This window comes from Chionomys nivalis, chromosome 10, assembly GCF_950005125.1.
Source record: "Chionomys nivalis chromosome 10, mChiNiv1.1, whole genome shotgun sequence".
Classification (NCBI taxonomy): Eukaryota; Metazoa; Chordata; class Mammalia; order Rodentia; family Cricetidae; genus Chionomys; species Chionomys nivalis.
The window spans coordinates 50,397,165-50,418,227 of NC_080095.1; the positions used below are offsets into that span (position 1 = coordinate 50,397,165).

At 36.8% G+C, this 21,063-nt stretch overlaps 1 protein-coding gene across 3 annotated transcripts in view; it reads right to left on the minus strand.

Moving 5' to 3' along the window:
• Positions 1-21,063, minus strand: part of Hif1a (hypoxia inducible factor 1 subunit alpha) — a 46,276-nt gene that overhangs the window by 5,975 nt on the left and 19,238 nt on the right. For 2 of the 3 annotated variants that reach the window (XM_057782390.1, XM_057782392.1), the window contains exons 2-10: positions 12,296-12,489; positions 11,055-11,200; positions 10,887-10,971; positions 8,761-8,873; positions 7,222-7,424; positions 4,199-4,305; positions 2,759-2,906; positions 954-1,174; positions 115-401 (exon numbers count right to left, since the gene is read on the minus strand). In XM_057782390.1, coding sequence (XP_057638373.1) covers positions 115-401; positions 954-1,174; positions 2,759-2,906; positions 4,199-4,305; positions 7,222-7,424; positions 8,761-8,873; positions 10,887-10,971; positions 11,055-11,200; positions 12,296-12,489 — 1,504 coding nt within the window. The remainder of the gene's footprint in view (positions 1-114; positions 402-953; positions 1,175-2,758; positions 2,907-4,198; positions 4,306-7,221; positions 7,425-8,760; positions 8,874-10,886; positions 10,972-11,054; positions 11,201-12,295; positions 12,490-21,063) is intronic. The other variant, XM_057782391.1, reaches the window with a different exon arrangement.

The following is a 21,063-nucleotide window of genomic DNA, read 5'->3' on the forward strand; positions in this document are numbered from 1 at the left end:
ACACTTTCAGCCCTGGTCCAACCTAGATATTCAGAAACCATTTCTGTTGGGTTTCAGAGAACTATCAGTGCCAGGCGTATTTATCCTGACCTTTTCTTCTGTCGTAGTACCCACCTCAGGTGAACTCTGTCTAGTGCTTCCATCAGAAGGACTGGCTGGCTGATCTTGAATCTGGGGCATCGTAAAGGAGAGTTCCAGTGACTCTGGACTTGGCTCTAACTTTAATGCCAACTCTTGATTTAGTGCAGGATCAGCACTACTTCGAAGTGGCTTTGGAGTTTCAGAAGCAGGTAATGGAGACATTGCCAGATTTATATTTGTTAATTTTTCATTAGAAGAGGGGAACATTACATCATTATATAATGGGACATCTTCAAGTTGTTGGTCTTCAGTTTCTGTGTCTGCAAAAGAAAAATTTCATCAATCTAGAGAACATTAGGATTTTAACAGTCTTTAATTGAAAAATTTACAGACATTACGGTATGACCATTAGGTCTGAGTTATCTTTTTTGTCCACCACTGACAACTCCTAGGATGTGTAACTCTAATCTTTTTATATGCTAAAAGTTAGCCTAATTTGAAATAACATTTTTCATTTTCATGTTTGTTTTATGGTAAGACTGCTTCTTTAATCCTTTATCATTTACCCAATTAAATCTACTGCAATTTAACTCTACTGAATGGTGCAGTGAGGAGGCAGGGAGGCTAGTAGAAGGTATCAAGAAATACTTTCACGATACTCTTAACTACAATTCCCAACAGAACACAAAAATAAAAGCAGGAAGGCTATGAAATTTCAGAAACAAACATTAAGCAATACTTTTGAAAAACTATACAAAAAGTGCAAGCATCATACAAATGCTTAAGTCAAGAAATGTAGCACAGTGCAGGTGAACTGGGACAGGAAGCAGCAGACACAGCTGAAGAAATGGATAGACTCACTAAGCACCCACCATCACTGCCAAAATCCAGAGATATAATCGTGTCCCCAGCAGCTGGGGCCAGCAGAGTTAGAGCATCAGGTTCTTTCTTAAGCTTATCAAAAAGGCAGCTTGTATCCTCTGATTCAACTTTGGTGAACAGCTGAGTCATTTTCATATCTGAAGATTCAACTGGTTTGAGGACACATTCTGTTTGTTGAAGGGAGAAAATCAAGTCGTGCTGAATAATACCACTGTCAAAAAAAAGGAGATTAGTATTTGTAAATTAGCATTGACACAATGACAGTGAAAGGGACTACAAAATGACCCTGTCTCTTAAATTATATTTTATATGAAAAAAGAATTTTTACATATCTTAAGATGAATAATCTCTCATTCATATTTGTCACATTTCTTTTTTCCCCAGTGTTGATGATTGAGACCAAGACCTTGTGCATGCTAGGCAAGCATTATAATACTGAGAAAATGTACATTGTTTTGAAACACCAATATGAAAATATAAAAATTTAAATAAAATTTACTAATTAAAATATTCAACTTATTTGAGTTGAAACACTCTTTGAGAACACGAGTAAAGTATACGAAGGACACAAACAGTAAGATGTGCTGATGCACACAATGAAAAGGACACAACATCACTCTTCAGCAATAACACACGAGGCATGGTCTACAGATATTAGAATATAACGATAATGACCACAGTCTTTATGCAGGGAGTCATATTTTTTTGGTGGAAATGATATAGTGATGTCATTTACAGGCTAGGAAAGAAGAAAGAGGGATGATGAACAACCACCCAGCTTCATGTCTGGCATCAAGGTACTTTTAGCTAGCATATTACATGTTTAATATATGAAATGAACAAAGAACATAAAGACTGATATATACAACCCTTGCCTTCAAGTAGTTTATAATACAATGTTAAATGCATAAACAAACAATTACAATACACTGATCACTCCTAAAACGGAAAAGGGGTCTTTCACAGAAAAGTGAACAAGCTGAAACTTGGGCTCAAGTAACATTTGTGAGGCAGACTGGGGAGAGGAAGAATAGCTTTACACAAAGGCAAATATCACAGAACTCTTTAGAACTAAGATGATTCTTTGGGGTTAGAAGTGGTAAGGCATGGAGTTTGATCCTAGCACTAAAATCATCCCCCGAAGGAAACAACAGAAAACTAAAAGTTGTAAGAAAGTCTTCATAAGAGGGGTAACCTGGACTTTGGAGGCACCTGTGAAAGCTGTGCTGGAACTGCTGGTACAGCCCTGCAATCCTACACAGGGCAGCTGGAAATTCAAGGCTGGCCTGGTCTAAAGTGTGTTCCAGGCCAGCCAGGCCTACTGAGTGAGACAGGAAAAAAAGTAAAGGGTATAGAACATAAGAAAACGAATTATCCACACTAGAGAGCTCTGCCTGGCAATTAAATTAGAATGTTTTGGTAATGTTTTAAGAGTGACTGAATGGGGCAAAGCCCACTGGAGTAAGTTCATGAACGTAACAACAGCCCCCGTGTCACAGCATACAGCCTGTCATTGTGCCCTCACAGAAGAGAGTCATTTAACCTTCACAGAACCTTCTTGGCCATAAGATAGTATCTGCTTAAAACTGAACTACCAGGAAAACAGATTCATAGACTGATTAAAAAATAGATTCTGTTTTGTGGGATCACTAGAATAGCTAGTTTGGAATGGTGGGCCAGAGTATAAATCATAATCCAGTAGAAAAAGGAAAATAAAAATAAAACTAAGTTTTTATCATTGTATCTCTTCTTAATGGAGTCACATAAATATAAAAGTGTTTCTTCCCCATCTCACCTCACAACGTAGTTCACACACACAATGCACTGTGGCTGAGAGTTCTTCGTATTATATATGACAGTCGCTTGAGTTTCAACCCAGACATAGCCACCTCTTTTGGCAAGCATCCTGTACTGTCCTGTGGTGACTTGTCCTTTTGTAAACACTAGGGATAAGAAAGCACCACAAAAAAAAAAAAATAACTGAATAATTGAATCACAGAAGTGTTGAATGTAGATTGTTGGTTTTTATTTTTTTGTTTTTCGAGGCAGGGTTTCTCTGTAGCTTTGGAGCCTGGACCCTGTCCTGGAACTAGCTCTTGTAGACCAGGCTGGCCTCGAACTCACAGAGATCCACCCGCCTCTGCCTCCCAAGTGCTGGGATTAAAGGCGTGCGCCACCACCGCCCTATGGGTTTTGTTGTTTTGTTTTAGGACAGGGTCTCTCTATGGAGCATTGGCTGTCCCTATGTAGACCAAGCTGTCCTCAAACTCAAAGATCTGCCTGCCCCTACCTTCCAAGTGCTGAAGGTAAAAGCTTCCACTGCCATGCGTGACTGGATCATTGCTTTTTGTTTGTTTGCTTTTTAAAGGAGAGATATTTAAATAAAATTTTCTGACTGTTTAAACTGATAAACATAGGCCAAACACACTTGAAAATAAACTCCAAAGTAAAATTCCTATCTTACTATAAAAGAAGGAAAGCCAGGAATGAGGGACAAAGTAGTTGTAGTTCTTTTAGTGACTTATGGTCAGATGTCAGACTAGAGACTGATCATATAGTACATTCAAGAAAATGGTATTACTGTTTCCTTATGTGTCAGATAATCAAATCACTAAAAAAATTATATACAAAACATTTGAATGTGTAAGTTCATATCATACTGTAGTCTTGTAGCAATTCATGCAGTATAAATTAATTACTGACTTAAGAGAATATAGTAAATCAACCATAACTGCTATCACGAATATCCATGCTCTGACTACAATGTAGGCATACTCTGTAGTTCAAGGCCAGACTCTGTAGTTATGTCCAGATTAAACAGGCAAGTGAGAAATTGTGACCATTTGGCTTACTTTGGTATCACAGACTTCATCTGAGTAAAATTCAGGAAGCCTAGTATATGTCAGGGTGACAGCAATCATGTGTGTATGATACTAATCCCATTCACTGATGCATGAAGAAATGCTTTTTACCTCCTATTAACCAACCACTGATTTAAGTATATAGATAGATATGTGGGCTAGATAATCTATAATATTTGACTTTTATGGGAAGCTTTATATATCATTAAATGATTTTTTTATAATATTTGTAACAAAACAATAATTTCATGATCAAGACATCTTATGAGGGGCTGTGGATGTGCTTGGTCTAAGGAGACTGGGTAGTAACAACAGCAGAGACTGCAGGACTTGAGCAGTGAGACTGCCTCTTTGAGTTCTTCCACTGTACTTACTATCGTGATGAGTTTTTGTCAGATGATCAGAGTCCAAAGCATGATAATATTCATAAATTGAGCGGCCCAAAAGTTCTTCTGGCTCATAACCCATCAGTTCAGTAATTCTGTTTAAAAAAATTAAAGATTATTTTTTGCTTAATAAGTTTATAACTTACCCTTATCAATTCTATATGCCAGCTAGGCGGTAGTGGGGCACACCTTTAACCTCAGCACTCAGGAGGCAGAGGCAGACAGAGCTCAGTAAATTTGAGGCCAGCCTATTCTATAGAGAGTTCCAGAACAGCAAGGGCTATGTACAGAGAAACCGTGTCTTGAAAAACAAACAAAAAAATACCCTCGAAAATCAACCAAACGAACAAAAATCCCAATTCTATACTTAGTATAATAGCGAGGTTTCCATGTCATTTAGATCCATCCTTGATATTTGATATTTTTAAAAACACATTTAATTATACATAGTCACAATACCTTAAAATACAGTTTAAATCTATAGCAGTTTATTTTTCATTCAGCCAAATTCTTCACCTTATAATTTTTAAGCACCTGGTAAGGTCTCATTTAAATATCAACTATAAAATTTCACTTTTATTAAGCCAAGGACATCTATACTAAACGGAAAGTAAAACATTAACTATTGTGATGTTTTAGAAAATAACTCTCAGTTGGTTTCCATATTAATTATCTGAAATTATAAGAATTAATTTCAGATGAAAGAATGGTATCTACATGAAAATGGGCTGAAAACTAATTCAGGTAGCCTGACTGGTCCCTGGCAGTTCCTTTAGGGTGGATACTCGATTCAGCCTAGAAACCATGAGGACCCACTGTATGCGAAAGAAGGCTGTCCTCAATCACACAATGCCAATCACAAACATTTTCCTCTGAAGTCTTTCTGGGAACAAACATGAACCAAGTGTTAAGACTGCTCAGCTTAGATTTCAAAGGGCTTAAAAACAAAATAAAACAAACAAACAAAAACAAAAGAGAAAAACTGAGGTACAGGTAAGATACTCATGCCCAAAATGTAAACAAAAAGAAAGCCCCTAATTACAGAATGGGCACAAGAAAGGTAGCTTTGTTCTAACAGTATGTTAAATAAAATAGCTTGTGCTGTAACAGTTTAAGATCTGCTATTTACTCTAAAACCAATAAAACAATTTTTAAAACATAAATCAAACTCTTGCTTCTTCAAAAGAGGATATACCAAAATACACCAACACTAGGTGGCAGCATAACAAAAGGAAAATAAATTATGCTTCCCCTCCATCCCAGAATGGTAGTAGGGATTGGACCTAGAGCAGTAGTTCTTAACCTTCCCAATCCTGCCACCCTGTAATACAGTTCTTCATGTTGAGGTGATCCCCAACAATAAAATTATTTTCATTGCTACTTCATAACTGTAATTTTTCTACTGCTATGAGTTGTAATGTAAATATCTGTTTTTCGATGGCCTTAGGCAACCCTTGTGAAAGGGTGGTTCAACCCTCAGAGGGGTCATGACCTAATGGTTGAGAACCACTAATCTAGGGATTCACAAATGCTGGACAAAGTCCACCCCCTCCCCTTTTTGTGCTGGTGGTGATGGAACCAAGAACCTTGTACATACTAGGTTTTCTGGTTAAAATGTTTTCTAGGAACTTCTTGCTCAATAACACTGAGGTACAGGTTCAAGAACTGGAAAACATTTTGTCCAGTTTTAAGAAAATCTTTCTTTTTTTTTTTTTTTTTTTGGTTTTTCGAGACAGGGTTTCTCTGTGGTTTTGGAGCCTGTCCTGGAACTAGCTCTTGTAGACCAGGCTGGTCTCGAACTCACAGAGATCCGCCTGCCTCTGCCTCCCAAGTGCTGGGATTAAAGGCGTGCGCCACCACCGCCCGGCTAAGAAAATCTTTATATCACACTTCTAAAATCCAGGGCCACCAAAATGGGTAAGGCACCTGCTACCAAACTTGACGGCATGAGTTCGGTTTCTGGGACCCACATGGTGGATGTACAGCATCTTTGATAAATAAAAATCTTGTTCCCATATACAATACTAAAAAAGCAACTGATGGATTTCTAACAAGAGAATGGCATGATTTGATGATCATCACCCTGGAATGCCCTCTTTGGGCACATTGGATGTAAGAGTAAAAAAGGCACAAATCTGTTAGTAGAAATGCAGCTCATAAGTTTATGCAACAACTCAGGCCAAAGGTAATGAAGTAAAGAATTAATGACAGGACCACAAGGTAGAAAGAACAATGGGGTGGACAGCTGAACAGTGCATTTACAATATTTAGAGACAACTAAGTATAGTTTATGGTAAAAATTAGAGTAAGGTATCAGCAGAGCTATGTCAATAAGTAGACATGACAGGAGGAACAGCGAGTTGTGCTGTCGGGAGCAGCAGTGGTGCAGTTCAGGAACAGAAGTATTTACTTCGTTATACAGAAAATGATCGAGACAGAAACATCAAGTTGGCAACTACATGCGCAGTAACAGATTTAGGAAATGGTGACAGGAACCATGGGTGGAGCTGAAGGTGCTCAAAGGTTAAAGAACAACATTTCTTTAAACTTTGCCTTTGAAATCTATGTTCTCAATTTAAGCAAGATTCTCTAAAGCAAAAGGAATGTCATGATTTTTGTGGTTGCTTGCAGTACCAAGGTATAAACTCAATGCCTTTCGCATGATGGACAAGCAATCCATCTCTGACTTATGTCCCTAGTCCTTTACTTTTGTGAGACAGATGACTGTGAACTCACCTTCCCCTGCCTCAGTCTCCAGCTGATGAGATTATAGGATTGTGTCACCAGATCCAGATACGAATCTCATCTTAATAGATTTGTGTAACACCTGGCAGAGTATTTATAGTATACAGTCAATGCTTAATGTGAATTTACAAACTAATCTTATGTTTTTGTATCCCAGGATGCATCTTCATATTCAGCTTCATGAATACATGCAATATACCATTAGGTTTTTACTAAAGGCTACGGAGGAATTTAAGTTTTAAAAGTATAAAATAGAATTAATTTACCTTTCATCACAGTAAGAAAATTTCATATCCAGGCTGTGTCGACTGAGAAAAGTCTTGCTATCTAAAGGAATCTCAATATTTGATGGATGAGGAATGGGTTCACAAATCAGCACCAAGCATGTCATGGGTGGTTTCTTGTACCCACACTGAGATTGGTTACTGTTGGTGTCATATACATGAATATGGCCTGTGCAGTGAAGCACCTGTGTATGAGCAAGAAAATAGGCAGTTACCTTTTTCCTTTTTTGAAAGGGGGAAAAGAAATGTAGGTCAGTAGTTGAGTTAACCTGACAAACTTTATAAAAGTGTATCTTTGAAAATGAAAAGAATGTTTTCTCCATGACACCATCTATGATCTAACCTGTGTACCGCAGTTATAAAATAAAAAGGGGTAGTGGGGAGCTGGAGAGATGGCCTGGCAGTTAAGATATAAGATAATTAGGTAGTTTTAAAAGCATTGTGAGGGTGGTGTTCTGGAGAGATGAGGTAGTGGTTACGAGCACTGACTACTTTCCAGAGGACTAAGACTTGATTCCTAGCACCCACATGGCAGCTCACAACCACTAGTAACTCTAGTTCTGGAGGACCTGATGATGCCTTCTCAGCTCTTCAGACAACAAGCATGTATGTATATACTGATATACATGGAGGCAAAACATCCATGCACATAAAAGAAAAACTAGGGCTCATTTATAATCCAGAATATGGATCTAATGCCCTCTTCTGTCCTCTGCAGGCACTGCAAGCACGTGGTACACTTACATACATCCAATACACAGAGAAACAAAAAGGTTCCCTGTGTAAGTCTGGGCTATCTTTCCTCCTGCAGTCATCATTATAGTTGACTTTGCTGTGGTGACTATGGTTCAGTACTGAACAGGAAAATGAAACAGTGATGGATAGAAAAGTAAACTTAAAACAGGATTTAAATACTAGTTGCCAAAGCCAACTGACTAAGTTAGCTTGGCATAGAAATGCTACATTTATATAATTTAAATTTATATCCCAAGCTGGCAAATTACTATGCTGTTTTGAATGGAGATTGCACAGACTGGATGGATGCAAGTGCAAATATACAAAAGGGAACAAATGTAATTAGCCACTAATAATTTTTTTTATGTGTGTAGGTGTTCTGCCTGCATGTATGTGTGTGTACTTTGTGTGTACCTGGTGCCTGAAGAAGAGATCAGAAAAGAATATTGGATCTCCAGGAACTGGAGTTACAAATGATTTTGAGTTGAAACATGGGTGCTGGGAACCAAACCAGGTCCTTGACAAGCAAGTGCTCTTAACCACTAAGCCACTCCTCCAGCTTCCCCTCATACTGTAAGACTCCTTAGAGGGTTGAGACAAAGCACTGTTTGCTGTTTTCTGACATAGGGTTTGCTGTGCTTCCCTGGCTAGCTGGGAACTTGCCATGTAGACAAGACTGCCTTCAGACTTATAGCAGGCCTCTGCTTCCCAGGTGCTAGGGTCACTTTCGCCACTCTTGGGGAAAGCTCATGATCTATAAATCAAGTACCCACTCAGCGGACTTACCTTCCACGTTGCAGACTTTATGTTCATTGTTCTCCCCCGGCTAGTTAGGGTGCATTTCATTCTGAGAAAAAAGCTTCGCTGTGTGTTTTGTTCTTTACCTTTTTTCACTGGGCCTAATGAAAGCAAGAAACAAAGTTTTAAGTCATAGCTAAACAGAAATTTGTTACAATAAGAGTAGCAAAGTGATGATCTCAGCATTAACGTAACATAACATTTGCTCCCTTTTCACCCACTCCAACACATCCTTTAGGTCTGACAGCTCCACCCTGAGGCAGTGTTTATAAGACTACAGAGATTCCTTGAACTGCAGGAGGAAAGTCCACACTTTATAGGATTAGATGACTGTTATTCATCTGTGCTGGTATAAAGAAAATATGAAAATGGTATGAGCTTGCCCTAAGTGTGTTGTCAGAATATAAGCATGTCCCCCGCAAAAGAACTTGAATACTTCATGTCCTTTACCAAATATGATAATTCAATTTTGAATAAGCAGCAATATATTTATAGAACTTCAAATACCTTTTGGCAGTAAATAGCATCTGTGTGTGTGTGAAACCCAGATTATCGAAAGTTATAAAAATCATGCCATAGTGGTACATGTCAATACTCTCAGAACTTAGAGGTTGAGGAAGGAGGATGGAGAGTTCTAGGCCAACCTGAGCTACACAGTGAGACCTTGTTTAAATTTAAAATTACAGAAATGGGGCTTGGGAATGTTGCGCAATGGGAGAGTACTTTCTTAGCACATACACGGACGCCCTGGGTTTGATTCCCCAGTGGCACAAAAAGAAAGTCACAGAAATAATGAGCTTACATTTAGAAGACTAAACAGCATCTTGATTTTCTACTTTCATTGCTTAGTTTGGTTCAAAACAAATGTTTCATTTATATGAAATGCCCAGAGAAGGTAGATAAGAGGTTGCTTAGGACTGAACAAGAAGTAGGAGATAGATAATATAAAGGCATAGAATTTCTTTTTGAGGCAATGATAAATTTCTAAAATTGCTGAGTATAATAGTACACGCCTTTAATCCCAGTGGCTGGGAGGCAGAGGCAGGCGGATCTCTATGAGTTCAAGGATAATTTGTTCTACTTGGATTTCTAGGCCAGACAGGCCTAGATAGTGAGATCCTACATCCTCAATACGAACAAAAAAATAAATTTTTATTGAAATATATCAAATTTAGGGTACATTTAGAATATATAAAACTAAAATCTTAGAAAAAAAATCAAACAAAATACTCATTATTCAGGATCTAATGTGTATACTTTGAGTGATGCAAAGATAAATAATCAGATGTAATACCTTTAAGCATGTAATAGATACAGTAGGCTCAATAGCAATAGAGTGTAAAGTAGTCAAGGCTTAGTAAGAATGCTTTCAAAGGGCTTAGACGGTGCCAGGGGGAATTAAGAAGAGACCATCATACTGTATAAGAAGGCACTAATTTGAAAAACCTTACTTCACAAAACTCAAGAGTTACAGGCCTCTCTTACTACTTTTGTTAATGTTAGAGCACCCACAATATAACACTTTTGTTTTTGAGATGGGTCTCACTGTGTAGCCTTGGCCAGTTTGAAATTAGCCACATAAACCAGGTTGGCCTGGAACTCAAGAGACCTGCCTGTATCTGCCTCCCAAGTGCTAGGATTAAAGATGTGCAACACCGCATGTGGGCCTTCCAATTAGTCTCAAGTTATTGAAAACATCCTGAGAAGGCAAAGCACTTAAAATTCTGGTCAACTCCCCCACCCTCCTTTGGGCATTGAGAAAGCCTGAACTCAAATTACTACTGTTTTCAGTTAACTGTCTAAAAATCCTATTACCTGCCATTTGTACTATGACTTCTTAGCTTAATACTGTATTTTCTTTTATATAACTATCTTGGTCTCGTTTATTTTTTATTTTGTCTACTTATGTAAATTACTTATTAATTCAACCAGTTTTAAAACTTTTTTTGTGGATTTTTCTAAAATGTAGAATAACAGTTTTAACAAAGAACAGAATTAACATTAAATGTAAAGTAACATTCTCTCTTAAATCAGTACATTACCAAAAATATAAAATTAGTAACAGTGTCTGACTGACTGTCATATTAAATCAAACAATAGACTTTCCTTCTCACCATTTCTGTGTGTAAGCATTTCTCTCATTTCCTCATGGTCACATGGATGAGTAAAATCAAACACACTGTGTCCAGTTAGTTCAAACTGTAAACACATTAAAAAAAATTAGATCTATATCATACAATCATAAAGTACCCAGAAGGGTTCTTCCTATATGGGCACTTTACCTGAGTTAACCCCATGTATTTGTTCACGTTATCAGAGATGTAAATCATGTCACCATCATCTGTTAGCACCATAACAAAGCCATCCAGGGCTTTCAAATAAAAGCAGTTCATCTGTGCTTTCATTTCATCTTCAATGTCCAGATCGCCTACAAGGGCACAAGAGGAAAGAAACAAAATGAGGCTTTATTTAAGATGCTTTTAAATACCTATAGTATAAACATTTATCTCTGTATATTTTCATGAGATTTTTTTCCATTGTTTTGCATAACTGTTTAATTTGCAAACAGGCATATCACTAAGGAAAAAAAGATATTTTAAGAAGAAGATAGGCATGCCTTTATAGTCAGCATTAAGGGGGAAGAGAGATAGGTAGATCTCTGTGAGTTTGAGACCAGCCTGGTTTACACAGCAATATATAAACCAGCCAGGGTTACATGGTGAGACTCCTTCTTTAAAAAAAAAGGGGGGGGGGGGAGTGTACACCAGGAGGAAATGGAGGAAAAAGGTCAGTATCTTGAAAATGTCTGAATGAAGCTTCAAAAGCTAATAAGAAAAAGGATTCTGTCATGTGGAAGAATCGAGAACATGCTCTAGAGAATGAAACAGTGATAACTTTATTGGGTTATCTATTTACTGATTATGTTAATGTACCAGGAGCTATAGAGTTATAGTTGCATGTTTAAAAATAAAGGGCAAATCAAAACAACTTTTAGTACAAAAAGAACTATTCCCACAGGTAACTAAGAAAACCAAAGTTTGATTAAAGGTGTAAAGAATACTGAAAAGATTTAAAGTATACAACATAATTAGGTACTTTAAAAAACCATTGTGTGTGGCAGCAGTTAAAAGCACTGAGGTTCAATTCTCAGACTCACAGCTATCTGTAACTAGTTCCAAGAAATTTGACATCCTCTTCTGGCCTCTGGAGGTACTAGATAGGCATGCAAATGTTGAAGGTCAAACATTCACGCACATAGTAAAAATTTAACTATATATACAGCATTGTGGTGCCAGAGAGATGGCTCCAGTTAATAATGGCTCATAAATACCTGAAATTCCAGCTCTAGGGGATCTGACACCCTCTTCTGGCCTTCATAGGCACCTTCATGAGCATATTAACACACACACATGTGCATGAACATGTATGCACACATAGACACATACACACAATCTCTTACAAATAATTTCTATTTGTCTTTAATTTCTAATTTTTAGGTCTATTATGTCCCTGTAGAACTCACCAGCATCCAGAAGCTTCCTCACACGTAAGTAACTGATGGTGAGCCTCATAACAGAAGCTTTATCAAGATGGGAGCTCACATTGTGGGGAAGTGGCAGCTGATGAGCAAGCTCATAAAAAACTTCCGACTCTTTGCTTCGCCGAGATCTTGCTGCATCTCTGGACTTTTCTTTTCGACGTTCAGAACTCATCCTACTTAACAGAAAAAAAAAAGGAAGAAGAAAAAAAGAATGTATGTTAGTTCGCCTTAACTTGAATAAAACTAATTTGCATTTTTGTGTACTATACAAGAATTAGAAGGCATGTAATTATATAAGACTTGTATGGGAAATGAACAAAATTTTATATAAGAAAGCTATGCAAATTTTGGATCACTGAAAACATAATAAATTCTTTTAAGATGTTCAAGTTTTAAACATTTCCAAGCAGATGTGTTCACACCCAAATTACAGCAGCCTATGTATCTAATGTCTCACACTTATTCCAAAGTATTCTTAGCATAGAGAAACCCTAAGGAAGTTTGAAGAAACTAAAGTTGTATATAATAGTTTGAAAACAGGTAATAATTTTATGGGCAGTAAGATATTAATAGCTATACACAAGTTTATTAGTTTCTTTTGACATCAATATTTTCCCACCTACTCTCTGACCATGGGATTTTACATTAGCAGCTATAACAAGCTACCACTTTCAGGTTACCCACATTCCTAAAGACTCCTTAATCTACTGCTGGCATAATGGATATCAAATAAATGCAGGAATGTGGCAGAAATAAAGATGTATCATAATACCAACCCATGGGTGGGTGCGCTAGTAAAGGTGATAGAAGCATCAATACAATGAATGATATACATTGAAAAGTCTTCCAAAAACAGATTACCAGGTAAAGATATGTTACATTTGTTGATGCTATGGAATATTACTTTAACTGCGTGAAGGCACATCACACTCATTTCTACTGCCTTTGTTAAGGAGGTAAAGATGTGTTATATTTGTTTGTGATGCATTTGTTTCACCTTGCCTGTCTACTGCACCGGATTGGTCTAATAAAAAGCTGCATGGCCAATAGCTAGGCAGGAAAGGGACAGGTGGGGCTGGTGGGCAGAGAGACTGAGAGAGAGGAGAAATCTAGGCTCAGAAAGATGAGAGAAGAAGAAAGAGAGGGACACACCTGGGGCCAGAAGCCAGACAGTCACCAGTTAGACACAAAAAGCAGCGAAAATAAGATATATAGAAGGAAAGAAAGGTAAAAAGCCCTTAGGCAAAACATAGATAAAGAGAAACAGGATAAGTTTTATATAAGAGTCAGAAGAAAAAAGACTAAGCTAAGGCCAAGCATTCAAAACTAATAATAAGTCTCTGTTGTCATGATTTGGGAGCTGGTTGGTGGGTCAAAAAAGAAAAGCCTGGTAATTTGTTTAAGTCATATCAAGCAGAGCTGTCTTCTTTGCTTAAATGTCTAGTAACATGCTTTTCTTACTTGAATGTCAGGCTAAAACCTGGCTCTGTTCTTAGTTGCTTCTTTCTATAAGTCTGCCACTATCAAATATTACTCTGAACAAAGTGCATAGTTATCTCATAACTACTTATGAAGAAACTAAACAGTGTCCCCATTTTAAGAAACTGGGCTCCATAGATTAAAAACAGCAACTGTGTAGCAAAGAGGATAGGAACACCAGTGTTTGTCTTTATTCTTCTACAGTTTTCTCTATTAATGGAGGATGCTGCCTCTATTTTACTCCTAAGCTCCATTTTTATTAGGTTAGATATCTGCTAAATGTAGAAAATAGCTCTTAGAATCTGCTAAACATTTAGCCATATACCAGGGACTTATTTTACTCAGTTCTTCTTGTACTCTGTGAAGGAAGCACAGAATCACCTCTTCTTCAAGTCTCCTTCCTTTGAATGTGAGACTGAAAGCTACAAGCATAGAAATCACCTTCTTAAGCAACTGTCAAGAGCTCTCAGCAACTCTTGTTATACAAAGTTTCCAAAGTTTAATGAAGAATGTATATTTGTTAGATTCTAAACTGTGATACAAAAAGTTCAATTCAGACACTTAATAAATGTGTCTAACTTTTTGACATTGGAGCTCAACTGAGCTACAAAAATTTTCAATGAAAACTCTAACTTACATCTTATGTAAGTTTACAATTACTTGAGTTAGCCACATTTATAGATATTGTGGGGGCACATGTAGTCTGCAGGCCACTGGTTGGACACACCTGGTTCTAGAGCAATTTCACTCAAGAACCTTAAGATTTTAAATAGGGCTATTAAGAAACTTGTCACCAATAGGGGGTGGATATGATTAAAATACACTGCATACAGATATAAAATTTTGAAAGAATAAAAATATTATATAAAGGAAACATCACTTGGAGCTACTCACCTAAATAAATCAATATATTCTTAGAATTCTACAATAAAAATATATTGAAGCCACATGAGAGTGCCACAATGTCAACAGTTTGAAAATTTTTGAGTGCATTAAAAGTACTCTGTTTTCCATTTGAATTCTGAAATAAAATGTGTAATAAAATAGCTTTTGAAATAAAATATCATTTCATTGATATAATACTCTGGGAGGGGGTAAGGGAGTTAGCAGAGATCTACTGGGTTATAATGGACACTAACAAATGCTGTTCACACACACACAACATTCTCTCTCTCTTTTTCAGGGTCTCACTGTTATCCATGGCTGACTTGGAACTTGCTATGCAGTCCAGGCTGATCTCAAACTCAAAAGATTTATCTGCCTGTGACCTTCAGCTCTGAGTTTAAACATATGTGCCATCACCTCTTTAAATTCATATGTAGTGGTAGCTGTGAGAAGCAGTACTCTATTTGAATGACCAGCAATCAACCTAAATATTAACTCAGTCTAGGCATAGAGAACCTTATAAGCAACTTAACTCCGTTTCCTTTCCTAAACCACTTAACCAACCTAAACTACTGAAAACCAGTCACTCAAATCAAACACTTGAGGGGAAAAAAATGATAAAAGCTTCCAGGGTTTTAGAATCTAAACTACATACCTTCTTATCTATTCCCAGGAAGGCTCTGTATCACTCATCTACAACAGAACTGCAGGGCTCACAAAGGAAATGGGCAGATTTGCAGCATGCAAAGTACCCTATCCAGCAAATGACCAACTCCATTTGTGATGTTTTTTTAAGTACAGTTCTTACTTCTGCTTCTTCTATGTCTGTCTGAAGTGGTATTTCAGCCAAGGATATAAAGTTCTGTCTTTTGAATAATTTGCTTATCAGTTTCCACAACTATTCTAGATATAATATAAATTAGTAAAACAGCTAAGTCTTTGTAGCATTGTGGTTTCTGTTTTTAAAAAATTATTTTGTATAGAACTCCAGGAAGTATTTTAAACCACTGCCTTTTTAAGTTTACATACAAAGTTTGTGAATAAATTTGTTATATTATGATGAAACCCTATTACTCTTTAGGTAAGAACACAAAATAAGTACAGATGTTTTAAGACATATACTTGTCTATTAGCTACAAAACGTCTGTTGGCTTCCTTATTATAAAATAAAAGGATGTGACTTTAAGAACTGAAATTAGGGGTACTGGGTTAGAATGAATGCTGTTCTTGTGGATGATTTGAGTTCTGTTCCCAACACCTATGGCAGACAGTTCACAACTGCCTGTAACTCTAGCTCCACAGGAATACAACACTCGTTCCTAGCTGCCCACAGGTGCTTGCACACATGTATACACACACACACACACACACACACACACACACACAAAATAAAATCTTTTAAAGAACTGAAATTATGGAGACTGGGCCAAGAGATAACAAGTTTGCTGTCAGCCTGAGCTACAGAGCAAAAAATGTCTCAAAAAACAACAAATGAACAGTAATAGAAACCCTAAAGCTGAATCACAACATTAAAAATATTGGCAGATGATGAGGCTTATTACTAAAATAGTTGATGTATAAAAATTTTAAATTATCCACGAACTCTACTATTTGACATGAACAAAACAAAACGCTGTGGCTTTGAAAAATAAGTTGTTCTTTCTGTTTTGTTTTAAATTGTGTTTGTATTTCTACAGGACAGACATTCTGAAATAAATGTTCAAGACAATGACTACTTCACTTAAATGCGTAGTAGCTTTCCTAAAAGGTCTGTACCCATTTTTGTTTCTGCCAATCCACAAACATAGCTATGGATGTGTACTCACAACATACAACTTTCTATGCGCTCTGTAGTATTATATATTATGAATTTAAAATATATTTTTTAATCAAACTGATGAGAACTATATCTCATTTCAGTTCTCATAACCATGTATTTATGTGTGTAAGTATCTGTCTTGAGTGTATTTACATGTGTGTGGGTGGATATGCATGCATGGAGACTTGAAAAGGGTATGGAAACCCTTGGAGCTACAGTTATGCATCTTGTGAAATGCCTGCCTTGTTATGTGGGTTTTGGGCCCTGAACTTCAGTCCTCATGATTGCAGAAGTGTTTACTACTGAGCAATCTCTCCAGCCCCCTTCCCATACTTCTTAAAGTCTCAGTCTGAAGAAAATCTCAAGGAATTTCCATATTTCCTTTTTGGCATGCTTGCCTGTAGCTTTAAACTAAAATTCTACCTTGGTACTTATTACTTATGTGGTGGTATTCTAAATATTTTCCAACCATTAACTTATTTAATCTTTGCTCTCACCTTCAGGTTACAGATGCACTACACACACCCACACACAGAATGAGAGCTTACTAAGGTTACAAAGTTAATAAATTGTAAGACCTATCTATTCCAGGCTGAAAATCTATATTAATAACAATAACTAAGACAAATTATTCATAAGTCTAGGCTATTATTACAAAGTTTAAACTCTGTTGACTTAAAAAATCCAAATGCAAACAATGAGGACACTAAGAGAGACTTACATAGATCTAATCTACATGGGAAGTAGAAAGTAGAAAAAGACAAGATCTCCTGAGTAAATTGGAAGCATGGGGACCTTGGGGGAGGATTGAAGGGAAGAGGGGAGAAGCAGGGAAGGGAATAAAGAAAAATGTAGAGCTCAATAAATATTAATTAAAAAAAGAAAAAGAAAAATCCAAATGCACAAATAAGTTACGGGGTTAGCTTTGGAGTATAGGACTGAACACTAAGCTATTCAGAGGGATTCATTACCAGACTCATAACCTAATTTGAAAAGCACATACTCTGATGGCAATCAGAGTGGCTCACTACTGACCACTCTTCAAAGAAAGACAGCTTTTAAAATGGGTACTGGCCAACATCTATGAAGAGAGAATCGGCTGATCTAAACTATGTATTCCTGCATACAGGTATCTTCACAGTAAAATAAACATCTTATTTTACTATTATTTGTTTTTTATTTGTTCAGTATCACTCTGTTACAACAACGTCCTCATTCTGTTTGCACTATTTTAAAGAGTTTTTCTTTACTATATAAAGCCAAAAGAATAAAGGCTAAGATTTTCTTTCTTCCGTTCTTTTTTTTTTTTAATCCCAAAGCAATTCAGACCTTAAGATAATGAACACAATATAATTAAAAATACATTCACAAATAAAGTGTATCCCTGTATCCTAAGTCTGGTATTTAAGCAAAAAGGAGTCTGCTATTTTAACACCGAAAGGTTTTAATGCCATAATTTTCATAGAACAAGGGGAGAGTTTACCAAGTCTTTGGTCTGTACTTTACAACACATTTAAGGGGATTAAAAAAATACCATTGGTACTAAAGGGATGGTTCATGGAGAGTGTTAAGATGGTTAAGAGAGTGCACTGCTCTTGAAGAGGACCCGAGTTTGGTTGTCTGCACCCCTATCAGGCGGCACACAACACTGTAACTAGTACAGAAAAGTGATCTGATATCCTCTGTAAGCACTTGCATTCACACACACACACGCACGCACATACACTCCCCCATACTTAAAAATTAAAAAGAAATTAAAAATGTTTTATACGTATGGGTGCATGTCTATGCACAACCTGTGTGCTCTGACCCACCCCCAGTGGCCAGAATAGGGTGTCGAATTCTTGGGATCTGGATGATTGTTATGCCTCCATGTGTATATTGGGAACCAAATCAGAACCCTCTACAAAAGCAGAAAGTGTTCCTAACTGCCAAGCCATCTCACCAGCCCCAAATTAAAAATAAATCGTTAAAAATAAATCTGAAAAAAAAAAACCCTGTAACAAAATCACTACTTGCTATATAACACCTCACAATCCATATGAGAATCAGTCAGCGACTGACTGCATTTGTGTTGCTGTTTGCACAGGACTGTTTCTTGACTTCACTGTGTGCTCTCTTGTAACAGGAAAACTAGAGCTTTGGATGATCCAGGAAGTACTCAATTTGGCGCAGCTTGACATGAAGATAAACTTGTTTCTCAACAGCTTACAATCTGCTCAGCTAATTTAACTTACTTTAATTGACTTTGGGTCTTTTATATACATTTCCATATTTCAGAAATATTAACCATTTGTCGTATTAAAGTTAATTTTTCCAGAACCTATTTTCTCTCATTTGTTTCTTTTTCTCTAACTAGGCAGTTCGAGCCCTTTTAAAATTAAACCTTTTCCTTGCTTACTTTTGACGTCAATGTATTAAACTGTCACTTGCTTTTGGCACACATTATTTTGTTCAACTTTTTAAATGATTTTATTTAAAATTATTTAAATTAAATTATTTATTTAAAATTATTAAAAATTCTTACTTTGTACAGGTAAAATGATTTAAATATGTGGCAAGAAGCATCAATAATCACTAATTGTCTAAAAAAACTATTTACTGAACACTTATATTTAGGCACTGTCTTAAGTACTTTCCATGTTATTAGCTCATTTAGAAGCCTTCCTCCCCACCCCACCCCCCAAAGGCAAGTGGCCTTCTTGAACCTTGGAATGATAGAAATTGCTCTTTCATTCAAGAAATACAGAGAAGGGCTGAGGGATGGTTCAGCAGTTAAGAGCACTCACTGCTGGCAGGGCGGTGGTGGCGCAAGCCTTTAATCCCAGCACTCGGGAGGCAGAGGCAGGCGGATCTCTGTGAGTTCGAGGCCAGCCTGGTCTAGAAGAGCTAGTTCCAGGACAGGAACCAAAAAAAGCTACAGAGAAACCCTGTCTCGAAAATAAAAAGAGCACTCACTGTCTCACAGAGGATCAGAGTTCAGTTTCTAAAACCCACAACTTCCTGTAACTCTAGTTCCAGGTATCTGATGCCATCTTCTGGTCTTGGAGGGCACTACATACACATGGTACAATTACATACATACACGCAAACACTCCTACACATAAAAACACATCTTACTAAAGTAGAAAGAAAACAGACCAGAAATTAAAAAATTATATGTATTCAATACTACAGAATCTAATTATTCCACTTATTATATAAATTCCATCGCTCGAGACAGATAAATAAATGGATGGATAGATAGATAGATAGATAGATAGATAGATAGATAGATAGATAGATAGATAGATAGATAGAAAGAAAGATGTCAGTATTGACTGTATATATGTACCAGGACTGTGCTTAGGGACTAAGACTATACAGTGATAAAGGTTTATTAAGGTGATTTAATACAATATTCCCAAATGCTAGTCTAGCTATACCATCAATCACTTGGGAGATGATATAAATTTTAACTACCCTTTCCCCATCTTTATAAATTCTGACCAGTACCAGATCTGAGGCAGAGATAATTTTTTATTTCAAAAAATATATATTTATTTGAGAGTAACCGACCAATTTTTGTCACTGTTAATTGACATAATTTTGCACTCAAAGTACCATGGCAAGGATTCTTTAAAACAAAGAAAAAATATATTATATCCTGTTTAAAGTCTAAATTATTTTAAAAACACACCTTTTCTAACTCCCTATTTGTTTAACTGCTTGCTACACAAGTCTCAGCACTCAAACAGTTACTGAAAAGTGCCTCATCTCATCTCTTTGGGCTTGCTCTCTCTACCCTCTGCCTGGATCCCCTTTCAACAACACATGACTGGGAAATTTATGTAAGAAACTTTCAAGACTCAATTCAAACATCATGTTGTCTGTTTTGTTTTTAGTTTAGTATTTTCCCAAATTGCTCCTCCCTTGTTGACCTTTAGTTATTTGGATATCTTCATTCATATTCTTCATAACGCTCAAGCTTCTTCCAGAAGAAAACTTCTGTGTTCTGTGCACAAATATGCATAAATTTGACTTTGATTTCAAGCAAAGAACTAACTGCCTCTTCAACATTCCTTTTAAATATCTCGAAATTTGTGCTTTGTTAGTGCTCTTATGATCTTACAGCTTTTTGTGTGTGTGTGTGTGTGATAAGATCTCCTGTCGCTCAGGCTGGCTCTGAACTACTGACCCTTCAAGCTTCCATCTCCTTAGTGCTGGAATGACAGGCATATGCCACCATGTCTGGAAGTCCAGTGCAACAAAGTCAGTACTAGGAACAAAGCGTTTTTGACTGGGATTCACTGGGATCATCTACTGATAAACCTTAAAGTCTTTCATTTCCTTTTCTACTGACTTTGTCTTTTTTTTTCATACAAGAGTTACCAGAATAATTCTTCTAACAGTAAAGTCATAAACTCCTTTGCTTAAAATTGATTGGCCCTTAATAAAAGTCAAAGTCTATATAGCAGCCCTGTGTGCCCCGTGATTTGTTCCATCGCCTCTGATTTCACTTTCCACCTATTTTAGCTCCCTCCTTCTTTACTCTGCTTTTTCTCTTTTCTTTTTTTGAGACAGGGTC